The sequence below is a fragment of the Corvus brachyrhynchos genome, unplaced genomic scaffold (assembly GCF_000691975.1).
Source record: "Corvus brachyrhynchos isolate BGI_N302 unplaced genomic scaffold, ASM69197v1 scaffold283, whole genome shotgun sequence".
Lineage (NCBI taxonomy): Eukaryota > Metazoa > Chordata > Aves > Passeriformes > Corvidae > Corvus > Corvus brachyrhynchos.
The window spans coordinates 1,529,052-1,540,853 of NW_008237409.1; the positions used below are offsets into that span (position 1 = coordinate 1,529,052).

General features: G+C 48.1%; 1 protein-coding gene across 1 annotated transcript in view; it reads right to left on the reverse strand.

Annotated features, from left to right (window-relative positions):
• Positions 1 to 11,802, reverse strand: part of AATF (apoptosis antagonizing transcription factor) — a 36,578-nt gene that overhangs the window by 17,378 nt on the left and 7,398 nt on the right. The window contains exons 4-7 of the mRNA XM_017730931.1: positions 6,712 to 6,826; positions 6,186 to 6,390; positions 5,307 to 5,465; positions 4,463 to 4,546 (exon numbers count right to left, since the gene is read on the reverse strand). Of these exons, the coding sequence (XP_017586420.1) occupies positions 4,463 to 4,546; positions 5,307 to 5,465; positions 6,186 to 6,390; positions 6,712 to 6,826 (563 nt within the window). The remainder of the gene's footprint in view (positions 1 to 4,462; positions 4,547 to 5,306; positions 5,466 to 6,185; positions 6,391 to 6,711; positions 6,827 to 11,802) is intronic.

Below are 11,802 nucleotides of genomic sequence, written 5' to 3' on the forward strand. Positions count from 1 at the left end.
TGCTGAACCCAAAACCTGTGCTGACACCAAAGCCAAGATCCCTGCAAAGGGCTTCCTAAAGAATTCCCCTGAAGGAGTTCCCCCCCTCAGTGCCAGCGAGAGATGCACAGCGAGCCCACTGCACAGAATCAGAGGGATTTGGAAATGCCATCAGGGTGTTGTCCAAGGGTAATAGAGACTCATTTCTCATTTTAGAGGTCAATTTTCATTTTAGAGGTTAGGTCTCATTTTCATGCACTGTCTATCAGTGTTTCTAATCCCACACTCGCTGACCTTTCTGATTTGCAGACCCCTAAGAATTTCCAGTTGAGACAAAGAGCTAAGGAGAGCTGAAATCAGCCTCATGACAAAAGGCTCACTTGTCTTAGACCTTACAGAGCAAATCAAATTTAAAAACAAAAAGTCCATCTACAGATCCCCTTTCAAGCTCCCACTCAGTAGCAAATGTGTAACAACATTCGGATTTCTACCAACACCAGAGAAAATTTAAGTTTGCAGCTCAAATATTATTTCAACCCCCCTTGAAATGCTTTTTAAAAACTTAATTTTCTGTAATCCATGTATAAATGCCTAAAATGCATGCTGAAATCACTGGACAGTCTCTTTTTAAAACCCATTTTATTCAAATTCAGGCTTGTGTAAGATGCACAGATCTGCCTATTTTCTAATAACCCATTAAGAGAAGTTCCAAATCAAGCTTTAAAATGTGTTATTAACCATCTTCCCAGCCATTTGAAAGATACATGCCTGTGATAAGAGTATTGTATTGCCATTAACCTGTGGGATGGTTCGAGACATCTCTTATTCACACAAAACTCTAAATGCATCTCATTAAAGCCACAAGATCAGCTGTCCATATTAATCACTCACTGGTTTAATTAAGGTAAACCAGCTTGTCACAAAGCCAGGCTTCTCTCTATTCTTCACTATTATCGACTTTTAATAGTTCCCTGGATTGGTAATTCCTTGTTTATGGCATTATCAGATCCCTGGGAGAGCAAACCACACCGTGGGCCCAGGAAACTGCTCGGGACACAAGGGGAAATTCACCCCATCAGTAAAGTTTTCCAAAGAGTCACACAGTAGGATTTAAGGATGCTGACCTTGGGAGAAATCCCAGCTGTGGAAGGATGAGAACCCTTCTTTGAAAGCTTTGCTGTTTCCTTGGATGTTTCCCCTCCACTCTGGCTCCTCTCTGGTGCCCAGACAGGGCTGGTGGCCGTGGGCTGTCACAAAATGCAGTGACACACAACACAACCAAAACCAGGGGAGGAGGGAGCAGGAGAGCAGAGGAAAAAAGGGATTATGCATATTCCCAATTCTCCTTAGGCATACCTGCTGCCAGCAGTGATGAACATTTGTTCTGGGAAGAGCTGCTACCAGTGGAACACTTAGCATATGAACACTAACCTAATTCCTGTTGGAAATAAACCAATTTCCACTCTCTCCTTTACCAGAGGAGTATTTCAACCTAACAATAAAATCTCCACTGTAGCATGTCAGAGCAGCAGCTCCCTGGTAGCAGGCTGGAATTTTAAGTCTTAATGCTGCAATATCAGCGGTAATGAATTCTACGTAAATATGACTTCTAAAAATAAAAAGCCTTTTTCTTCCCTAAAAACCATGTATGAAGGAGAATTTAAAGGAAAAGGAACTGGGCTCCAGCCTCTCGCTCCTGCCAGTAATGAGGAACCTTCTGAAACACTTTAACTATTCCCAGCCAGTGCAACCCAAATAAAAATATTTCACTGCATTATTCAGATCAGCTTTCCATCTCCCTCCAGTATCGGCCATGACAATAAAAATTGTAACTGCTTATAAAACAAGTGAGAAATAGGAGAAAAGGCAAAGTAGGATGAACAGGCAGAAGAGAGTTAAATCCTGAATCATCACAAAACTCCACCAGACCCACCTGCTGAATTCTACCAAATATTAAGACCTGGACAAGAAAATTGTTTTTCCGGAAGAAAAACAGATTAATTAAAGAGCTTTTTATTATAATCTATAATAAAACAGTCTAGCTACTTACTCTGTTACCATTAACCTGTGCACATTCATCAAATCTTGGTTCATTTTTACTTGCCTAATTTCACACTGACACACAGAGGAAGCTGCTTTCCAGTGCTGTTCTTTATCTGAATGTTTACCTTTTAAGCAGTAATCAAAACAAATTAATAACTATAAAATGTTATTTAGAAGAATGAAAATGATCCCAGAGAAAGTCAGGATGTAAATTTAAATAGGAAGGAGAGGCAGGTGTTGAAATGCACGCTGCAATCAGCGTTATGCACAGGGGTCAGAGGTTGTGAGCACCCTCAGCTCGGTGCTGATCACTCCTGGAGAACCAGCTCCCTTCCTGCATTTTATTTCCATCCCCACATGCAATCACACACACGCACAAAAGCACTGCTCAGTTATGACCCAGTGAAAGCAAAGCCATTCAGGGCCTTGTCAGCTCCATTGTGCTGTGCTCTGCCCTCTCTCAATGCAATGTTCAGCTCCAGCTTAGCGCCCTGACAAATAAAGGAAAGCACTTTATGAATCCAATTTAATTGGGAGGTGACAGAAAACACAGAGCCATTTTCCTCAGCCTTATCCCTGAACTGGCTTCAGCTCCAATCTCTGCCAAATCCCACTGAGCACGGGACACGAACCAGGGCAGCGGAACAGGCACGGGCACCCCCACAAACACCGGGAACCCGCACGGCTCCTCTCTCCCAGGAAGCATTTTGGGGATGGACAAGAGGAGAAGGGTGGAAGGGAGGGAGGGAGGGAGGGAGAGCAGGAAGGACGGAGATCAAAAGCCCCCAGCAAGAGAGGAAAATGGATGTGCAGCTGCCCGGCGGCTCAGCAGATGTCTGTGCGTGATGTACGAGGCCGGGAGAAGCTGTCGGAGCTGCTGCCAAGGACTGGGAAGTGATTAAAGCCTGCACCAGGCTAAGCACCATATTTCCAGTCCGTGGGGTTCCCAAAGTGGCACCCATGCCTGGCTGTGCTGCCAGATGTTGCTGGCTGGCCCTGCTCCTGCAGCTGGAGCAGCAGGGAATGCAATCTGGAGCGCTTCCTTCCGGAGGGGCCGCACAGCGAGCCCCCGTCACCCATCCTTCACCTCTGCCCAGGCCTCCAACAACTCCAATTTGCTGCCACTTCCCTCTTGGGAAATGGCCAAGATACAGTTGTGTGTGGCAGACCCATTTGTTTTACTCAGGTGATTCTCTTCCCTCAATGACCTCCATTAGTTTAAGTTTTAATTTAGATTAACCCCAGCACCCCAATTAACCAGTGAGGGGAGAAGCTAAGCTGGGCCTGCTCATATTTCTGAAATCACGATTTAGCACAGCTACAGTTATTAGAGGGAAAGATGGGGACATTCAGCTATTGCTATTTTCTTTTTAAAAATTTAACATTTCATGGCCAAGAAGCACCTTCTCTGCACAGGTCCTCGGCCTGTCAATCTCAGCTATTTCTCCACTCCATGATTTTGTGACACCAACTTCATTTCTTCTGTGTTCTTAGGGTCCAATTTGCCCCCAAAGCTGAGCTTCTGGTCCACTTGGACCCCAAATTCCACCTCAGCATTATCTCAACAGATCTGGCCCCTTCAATCCCTGCTGCCAACAAGGCAGGCCCTCTCCCATCATCTTTTGGAGCCTGTCATCCTCACATGACAACAGCTCTCTTTTACTCCCCTAACACTTTACTGGCCACTCTAATAATTCTTCAGATGAAAAATTTCTGTCTTTCCAGCAATATAATGATATTTGTTTAGTCCTGAATTTCAGGCTCTGTGTGGATCATCAAAGCAGACAGAGGTTTTCATGCACTGGGGAAGGACTTACAGTGACATACTGATCAATACATGACAATTCCAGTTTTTCATAAAGCTGGCACTGTCTTTATTAAATAAACCACAAACACAGTGTTTCCCTGCACTGGCTGCAGGTTCCTTGCTTCTAAGAATTTTGCAAATAAAGGGAATAACTGGCCTGGATCCAAGCTGGCCCAGTTCCAAGAGAAGTGCCGGAGTAGCCCAGCAGCTCTCCTGCTCAGCAGGTAAATGAGATGATTTAGGCTGAGACAAGAGGAACTTCCAGTGCTTTTGAGGATCTGCTGGGACTGTTTTTCCTAAGGGGGCTCTGCCCACAGAGAACAGTCACCTTCAGAGAATTCAGAGCTTTTTCTCTTGTGTAGCCACGTTCCCCAGGGAGAGGCACAGCTCCTCCTGCAGCCCTGACGCACTCAAGCAACAGCAGCAAGTTAAATCCACAGCGCAACTTCAAGCCCTACAACAAAAACTGAGAGCAGAGTCCCCTGAGGTACTTGCAGAGATTTTGGGTGCTAAACCAGGTAACTGAGTTTCACAGGTAAGAGAAATACAGAGCATAGAACCAACTGCATTTTCTCTGTAAGTATTAAAATCCAACTGGAGCCATAATTCCAACACACGTTTACCATCACCTACCTGGTGATAGAAGTCATCATCATCGAATATCTCCTCATCGATGTCCTTCAGGTGCCTGTTGGAATCTGAGGGAGGGAGGACTTCCTGGAAGCATCAAGGAAATACTGAGAGCTCATATCTGCACATTTCTGTCCCTAACTCCAGAGACATCACGTGCAGCAGCTTGTAAACACACTTGATGGTACGAAGGAATGGGGAAGAACTCCCAACATAACAAGCTTTTAAGGACCAGGAATACATTTAAAGGCAAGGCAGAAACGCTGCCAATGCCAAAATAGATTTATGATGCCTTTACTGGGAAATAAATAGGACTGTGCAAAGTCTTTCTGGCAAAATACTACAGATATTTTTAATGTAATGGCAAAAATACATCTTGCAAGTGCAGTAATTCTACCTGATCTCTCAGAATTGAGTATTTATTCATTCTTAAATACTAAATTAATAACAGGCTTACTACTAACATATTCTGTAGGTTATATGCAGTATGATTTTAAAAAGGACTTTCTGGGTTAAACACTCTAAACTGCAGAGTGAAAACCAAGTTTTGCTGCCACTAGCTCAAAAATCAGATTGAGTGAGCATCTCTTCCTGCAGCACAGGAGGGGCACAATCCCAACCCAAACCTTCTTTTCCCCTGTCAGGAACTGGGACAGGAGATAATGCAAACACCACAAAACTGGAACTTAAACGCCTTTCCTTGCCCATTTCACTCCAGGAATCAACACTCAGACACCTCCTCCTCCATCAATCTCTCACAAACAAGCACACCACCTGCTAAAGGCTCGCACTGACTGTTCTGCAGAGTTTCCCAGGACGAGTTAGAGAAGTAACCCCCCCGCCTTACCGAGTTCTCAGGGCCAGGCTGAGGGGCTGGGGGAGGCTCCTGCTTGCCCAGCACGGTGTAGACGGAGCGCCGGGTCTGGGTGCGCCGCAGCAATCGCTCCCTGTCCATCAGCACGTGATCGATCTGCGCCAGCACCGAGCGCTCGAAGGCTCCGAAGCCCTGCACAGCATCAAGCAGTGTCAGATACTGCACACAGCCTCTCCTCAAGGCACCACTGCTCCTCTATCTTTCCATGTCACTGGATAAGCAGACAGCGTTCCAACAGGAGGGGGTTTGGGGCTCGTTGCAGGGATTTCTGCGAGGATTTTTGATTTGTTTCTCCCTCGCTCTCCCTTCCCAACCTGAGGCAAGTTGACGCCTGGCTTAATAAAATGCCTTTGCTGTTCTGGTTCAGATTAACTTCTCAATGATTAATACCAACTCAGAGATGTGAGGAGACCCTGGATCTCTGGGTGAAATGATTACCCATTGTATTAAAGTGTACACTTCATGGAGGAGGAGAGCCTCAGAGGGCCCTGATTCTGGTAGGAACCACAAACAGCTCGTACAGTAGCAACAGTGGCATTTTCCTGGAGATTATGTGCTGCTGGAGATCGGTTGTGATGGGGTGTCTGGTTGAGAGAACACAGAACCTACCATGGGCAGGGACACCTTCCACTATCCCAGGCTGCTCCAAGCCCTGTCCAACCTGGCCTGGGACAGTTCCAGGGATGGGGCAGCCACAGCTCCTCTGGGCACCCTGTGCCAGGGCCTCCCCACCCCCACAGGGAAGAATTTTTTCTGTGTATCCTACCCAAACTCCCCCTTTTTCAGTCTGAACTTGTTCCCCAGATCCCTGCTCCACAAGAGCCACATCAGCACACACAAACCAAGCCTTGCCTTTCCCATTTTGCCAGTTGCCAGCTTTGTCTTGTCGTGCCACTTCTGCAGGATGCTGTTCCTGTAGGTCCTGAAGTCCCTGTAGCGCTTGGCTACGAACTCAGGGTACTCCTCAAACTTCAGCTTCCGTTTGGGGAGGCTCCTCCTCTTCTCCTGAGCCTTCTCCACTTGCTCCTCATCGCTGCTGCTCGGGATTTCATCCTCACTGGAACAAAACCAGGCAGGATAAACACCCTGCCCCTCTCCAAGGCAGTGTGTGAGTCCTTAACGGCCTCTCCACCACCAGCCCACACCACGCTGATGTTTCTGTTAAAAGCCCCATGGTTTAGCCCCTGCTCCATTATCAGAAATATCACAAACCAGACTTCCCACAAGGCAGGAAGAATTCAAATAGCAGAGTGTCTGACACCCAGACACAGCAGCAACTGAGAGAGCAGCAGGGTGAGGGTGCTCAGGAAGGCTGTGCTTTGTCCTGTTTGCTGGAGACCAAAGGATTCAGAAAGATCTTATCTCTTGCTGCATTTACCTCTCAGTTTTTGCTTGCTTCCCATCGACCAGATGCCTCGTGCCTGGGTACTGATAAAGCAGCTCATCCTGAAGTTCCACCAGCACTTTCAGCAAGGCCTCCAGGGCTTTACAACCTGCAGAGCAAGAGACACAAGTGACAAGATCTGATCTACAGGGGAAGCTTTAAACTATGACCCGGCAAGTTTAATGAAAAGATTCTGATCAGAAAAGCAGAACTGCAGGCCCAGAGATCCTCAGGAATAGAGAAAGGGAAGAGAAGATGGGTTGGAGGGGTGTAAATTGATCAATACATGGTGTGAGTGTGATTTTTACTGGGATGAGCTGTTCACACACACAGATCCTGAAGGGAGGTGTGATGCTGTGTATCCGAAGGCTTTTGGAGCTGACAGTTTTCCTGTATCTTTGTCTGTTCCCATGGCTGTGAGCTCTCCAAGGACACACAGTTCCAGCTGACTGTGGGACAGGTTAACTGCACACTGCCACAGCATCTGCTCTTCAGAAACAGTTCTTCTGTGGCAACCAACAAGCCTCCCTGCAGAACTCTCTGATAGAAAACAAGTGTCTGCCCAGGCCCACACAAACTGTGCCTCTGCACATCAACCACAGGGCCAGCTCTCCCAGGTGAAACACTTGGCACACTCCTACCCAAAAACCTGAACTGAACTCACTCTGGCTGACAGAGCACGTGGATTTGTGTGAAGAGCAGGAGGTGGGACCTTCCCCAGAGCGAATCCTGGTGCCTCCTCTGCCACAGAGCCAGTGGGGCTGCTCTGCTTAACTCCCCAATCCTCCCGTGTACGTGGCACAAAAGAACAGGGAGAACTCTTCCCCACTCTATTTTTTTCTCTATTTCTGCTTTTCAGTGGGGGACACAGAGATCATGGGTAGAGTGAACAGCAAATCTTCCTCAGGCAGACAGAGGCAGAAATCAGCCCAGACACTCAGAGGTCTCAATCTCCTGTGAGTTACCACTGTGATATTGCTCAGTTGTCACCACCTTCAGATAAATTACAGCCTGACCTCAGTAACAGCAATGTCAAGGAGAAGATGCTTTAAGATTTTTGTTGCAGATCAGCTGTAGGACTCACCCTCCCCAAGCCTGTGGTTCATTATAGATACACTCTGACAACTCCTCTATATAAACCTATTAACGGATTAGGTTTGCTGCACTTGTAAATCAGACGTGTGTGAGCATCAAAACAATTCCACCAGACAAACAGACAAAAGCCCTTAAAAATGCATTTGTTGTAGGTGTCTGCAGCTAAAGCATCACTTGCAGAAGCCAAGTGCCCCCACCCTAGCCTGAGTGCACAGCTTACACCAGCAAAATCCTTCCCACTGCCTGCAACACAGCCAAATGTCCCCAGAGCTTCCCAAACTGTTTATTTTCTCCCTGCTGCCTCTCCTCCAGCAGCAGTGCTAATGCACCCCAGGCAGCTTTGATCCTGGCAATTACAACTGGAGTAGCACTCCAGCTCTTCTGGGGTATAGCAGGGCCACGTCGAGCAGGCAAGGAAATAAAGACAGGCTCAAGCTGCCCCAGGCTATGAGATACAGACCCCAACAGAAGTGGGGATGGGGAGCAATTTTATTTGGAGTGAAGGGGCTGGAGAGGGCAGGGAAGACAATGATGGTGTGTCTAACCAGGTGGGAGGGCTAATTATTCCAGGCAGTGGCTTCATCACGAGCCTCTTACAGCTGGGTAATTTCCCTGTTCCCAGTTCTCGTGTATTTAATAGCATTATTGGATGGCATTCTCACTTTTACTGTTGGCTGCTTAAGTGTGCTGTAAACTCAACTTCAGAAGCCAAGTGCCACCCTCTCCTGCTCTCTTCCCATCAAGCCCTGCCCTATCCATTTCACATTTAATTCCAGGAGGGACTGTTTTCTTCCCAGTCTCGTCTTTATCTTCTCTTCCCTCTGAAGCCCTTGTCTGCCTTTACAGTGCCAGCTTTGGGGAAGAGTCTGGCCCCACTTGTGAATGAAGGCAGCACAAACCAAAACTGTTTCATGGATGCAAACTGGCTCATTTTGAAAGGAGGCTGGACACTGACTGACCCTCCTACCCCCAGCAGGATTTTTGTAATGCTGCTCCTTGTCTGAAACAAGAACACAACAGGCGTGGCTGGAATATAACCTCCAGCTTACATGGGACTCAGCATGTCTGTGGCAAGACACTACCTTGGGAAGAGTCACTTTTAAGAGTCCACAGAAGCCCCTTCATTTTGTGTCCAGGAGGGAAAAAGTTGTTCCAGATCCAGCAGGCAGCCGATCAATCCCCCCAGAACGCTGGGAGCCAGCACCAGTAAATCAAAGTGTGCCTTGCTCTTAATACTCCCTCACACGTCCTCGTTTTATCCAGCCCTCCGCCCAGGCTGGGAGCAGCCCTGGAGTATTTAGCTGCACTCAGGGATAGCACTGCCATGTATCAAAGTGTCAGCAGACCCACCAGAGATGAAATCTGTCCTGCTGCTCTCAAACCACACAAAATCAATTCTGTCAATGCCCGTGGTTATGGACAAACTGGCCCGGCTGCAGGGACTGATCCCAGAGCTGCCACGCAATCCATGCACTGCACGTGGGGATGGGCTGCCAGGGGGCTTCTGTGGCTCATCCACGCTCCCAGCCCAGCATTCCCACAGCTTCCCACACATGAAAAGCCCTGCACTCTTTTCCATGACCTCTGGGTCTCATTTCACCTTCCCCAGCAGCTGCGTGGAGCTGCGGGAGCAGCCACAGGCAGGGACACTGAATCCATGGAAAAACCCCGGAGCCTCCAGGCCAGGCTTTCCAAGGCATTCACAGAGACAGCTCCTGGCACTCCCAGAACTGCCCCACCAGGCACCTCTACCCTGCCTGACCCTGGTGCACCCATCCAGCAGATTTGGAGTGTGATGGGTTCACAGAGCCACCCCTTGGGATTCCCCAAACTGCTCCACCCTGTCCCTGCTACACCCATCCAGCAGATCAGAGTGCAACGGGTCAGGGAAGAAATCCTGAAACTGGGGCAAACCTCCCAGGATCTTCACTCCACGTGGCACCTTGCAGAGTGCTGCTGTGGCAGTGCTTCCCACAGACTGTATCCAAACACAGGAACATCCTTCCCGGGATGTACCAGCAGGAACCACCACCTACCCAGCACACAGCTCCACCTCAGAGCCCGTGCCCACACTGGAAATTAAGGACTTTTTCCCCTCAATTAAATCTGAGGGTCTGGCATCACAGGAATATCATCGAGCTTTCCGTTCTCCCTGCACCTCCCCAGGCTGGGGAAGTGCTCACACAGAAAAGCTGGAGCAATGCTGGCGTTGGAATGAAGGGATGCAGGGCAAAAGCTGAGCTGCACGATCTTGGGAGCGTTCCCCTGCCTCACGGAGAGTCCCCACGGAGGCTCCGTGTCCCCACCACACCGCTCACATTATGCAAATCGAAAGCAGGAGAGGAACCCAAGCTCTTATTTTAATCACCGCACATAATGAGGAGTCTCTCCACCAGGTACACAGGTTTATCCCAGCACTCATGGAGAGGGGGAATCCTCCCTCCCTTCAAAGGGCTGTGGGACAGGAGTTAAACTCCAGGTCAAAATGGCCCTCGACGTGCTGGCCTCGGAACAATGCTCCCCATTCACAGCCAGCAGCCAGCCACTTGCACTCGTCATCCCCAGCAATTAATCCCCCACCAAACACGTTTGATTAAATCTTTTCAAGCAAATCCTTTGCTTTGCTTTTGTTAGTTCACTTCTTGTCAACATCTATTAAAATATGCCTTTAATTCTCCCACAATCTTAAAAAACACCGATTCCACTGTCTTCAACTTTAATCAACTGTATGGCCGGCATTTTTCATTTCATAATAATGTGCTGTTTGGAATTCAAGAGGCAGGCTCAACATCAATCATTCGGCAAGAATTTTTCCACTGCAATAAATATGCAAATGAGGAAAGCCAGTCAGTCGTATTTCAGGCCCGACTTGCTAGTGTTTTAAAAAAGACACAAATTTATTAATTGCCGTTGGCCAGCGGAATCCTATTACTTTGGGCATTGATTACAAAGCTGTGTGAGTGATTATTGTGCAACTCGCAGGCTATCCAGGCATGAGGAAAAATTATTAAAGCAAGGCAGAGATTATCAACTCGGAATAACAATAAGCCTTAACATTTTAGGCCTCTAACTTCTTCAACAAAGAATTACGCCGCAGCTCCAGTGTATCATAATTCTGAAGTCTGTCAGTATTACTTTTGGAGCTTGCTCTATATTCCCAGCAGCAGAACGACGTTCCCAGCCAGGAAAAGGCGGGGGAATTCCTCCAGGTATCACATCTTAGACATGGGGCTTTGGACAGCAGCTTGGATGTAATTCCCAGCATGGGAGGAACCTCAGGAGGAACAGCGTGGGGCAGGCAGGATCCCAGCAGCTCCAGCCGGGCACCCCGAGTGTCCTGGGGCCCCAAATCAATGTGGCTCAGAAAGAAAAGAAATAATCCTGTCTGATAAGCCTCAGACAGGAGCTCCAAGAGCCAGCCCAGACTCGATGATAGGCTAAAGGTGATTTTTTACAGGTGGTGTGGTTACATTTGCATTTCTCACAGACCTCAGCTCAATCCCAGCACAAAGCATTGGTAAATCTGTCCAAATTTCAGAAATGAAGGGAGCAACTCTGCCTTCGTGCTTCCCAAAACGGTGAGTTTGGGGAATTCTATCAAATGTCGGTAGGAAAAGGGGCAACTTCGCTGAGACTGCAAAGGTCTGCTCCACACCCAAGCCCAGTTTACTGGTTCCATTGGAATGCAAATGATGCAACAGCCTTCGCAGAGGGGAAAATTGTATTCCCTCGGCACAAAGGAGCCAGGGCTGCACCCCCCCCTCCACACCAGTGCTTCAGCTGACTCCCAAAGAGTTACAGAACAGCCTCAATTTAGTCCTTTCACTCCAATATTACTGCATCTGACAGGAAGGACAACAGGATCAGACACAGATGAGTTTGCTAAAAGTAAAGAAAATAACTGGATGCAACAACAGAATAAAGGCTGGGTATTCAGGGGTTTATTAGAGGGGACTGGGGGGGGGGGGGGGGGAGCGGCGGGGGGGGGGA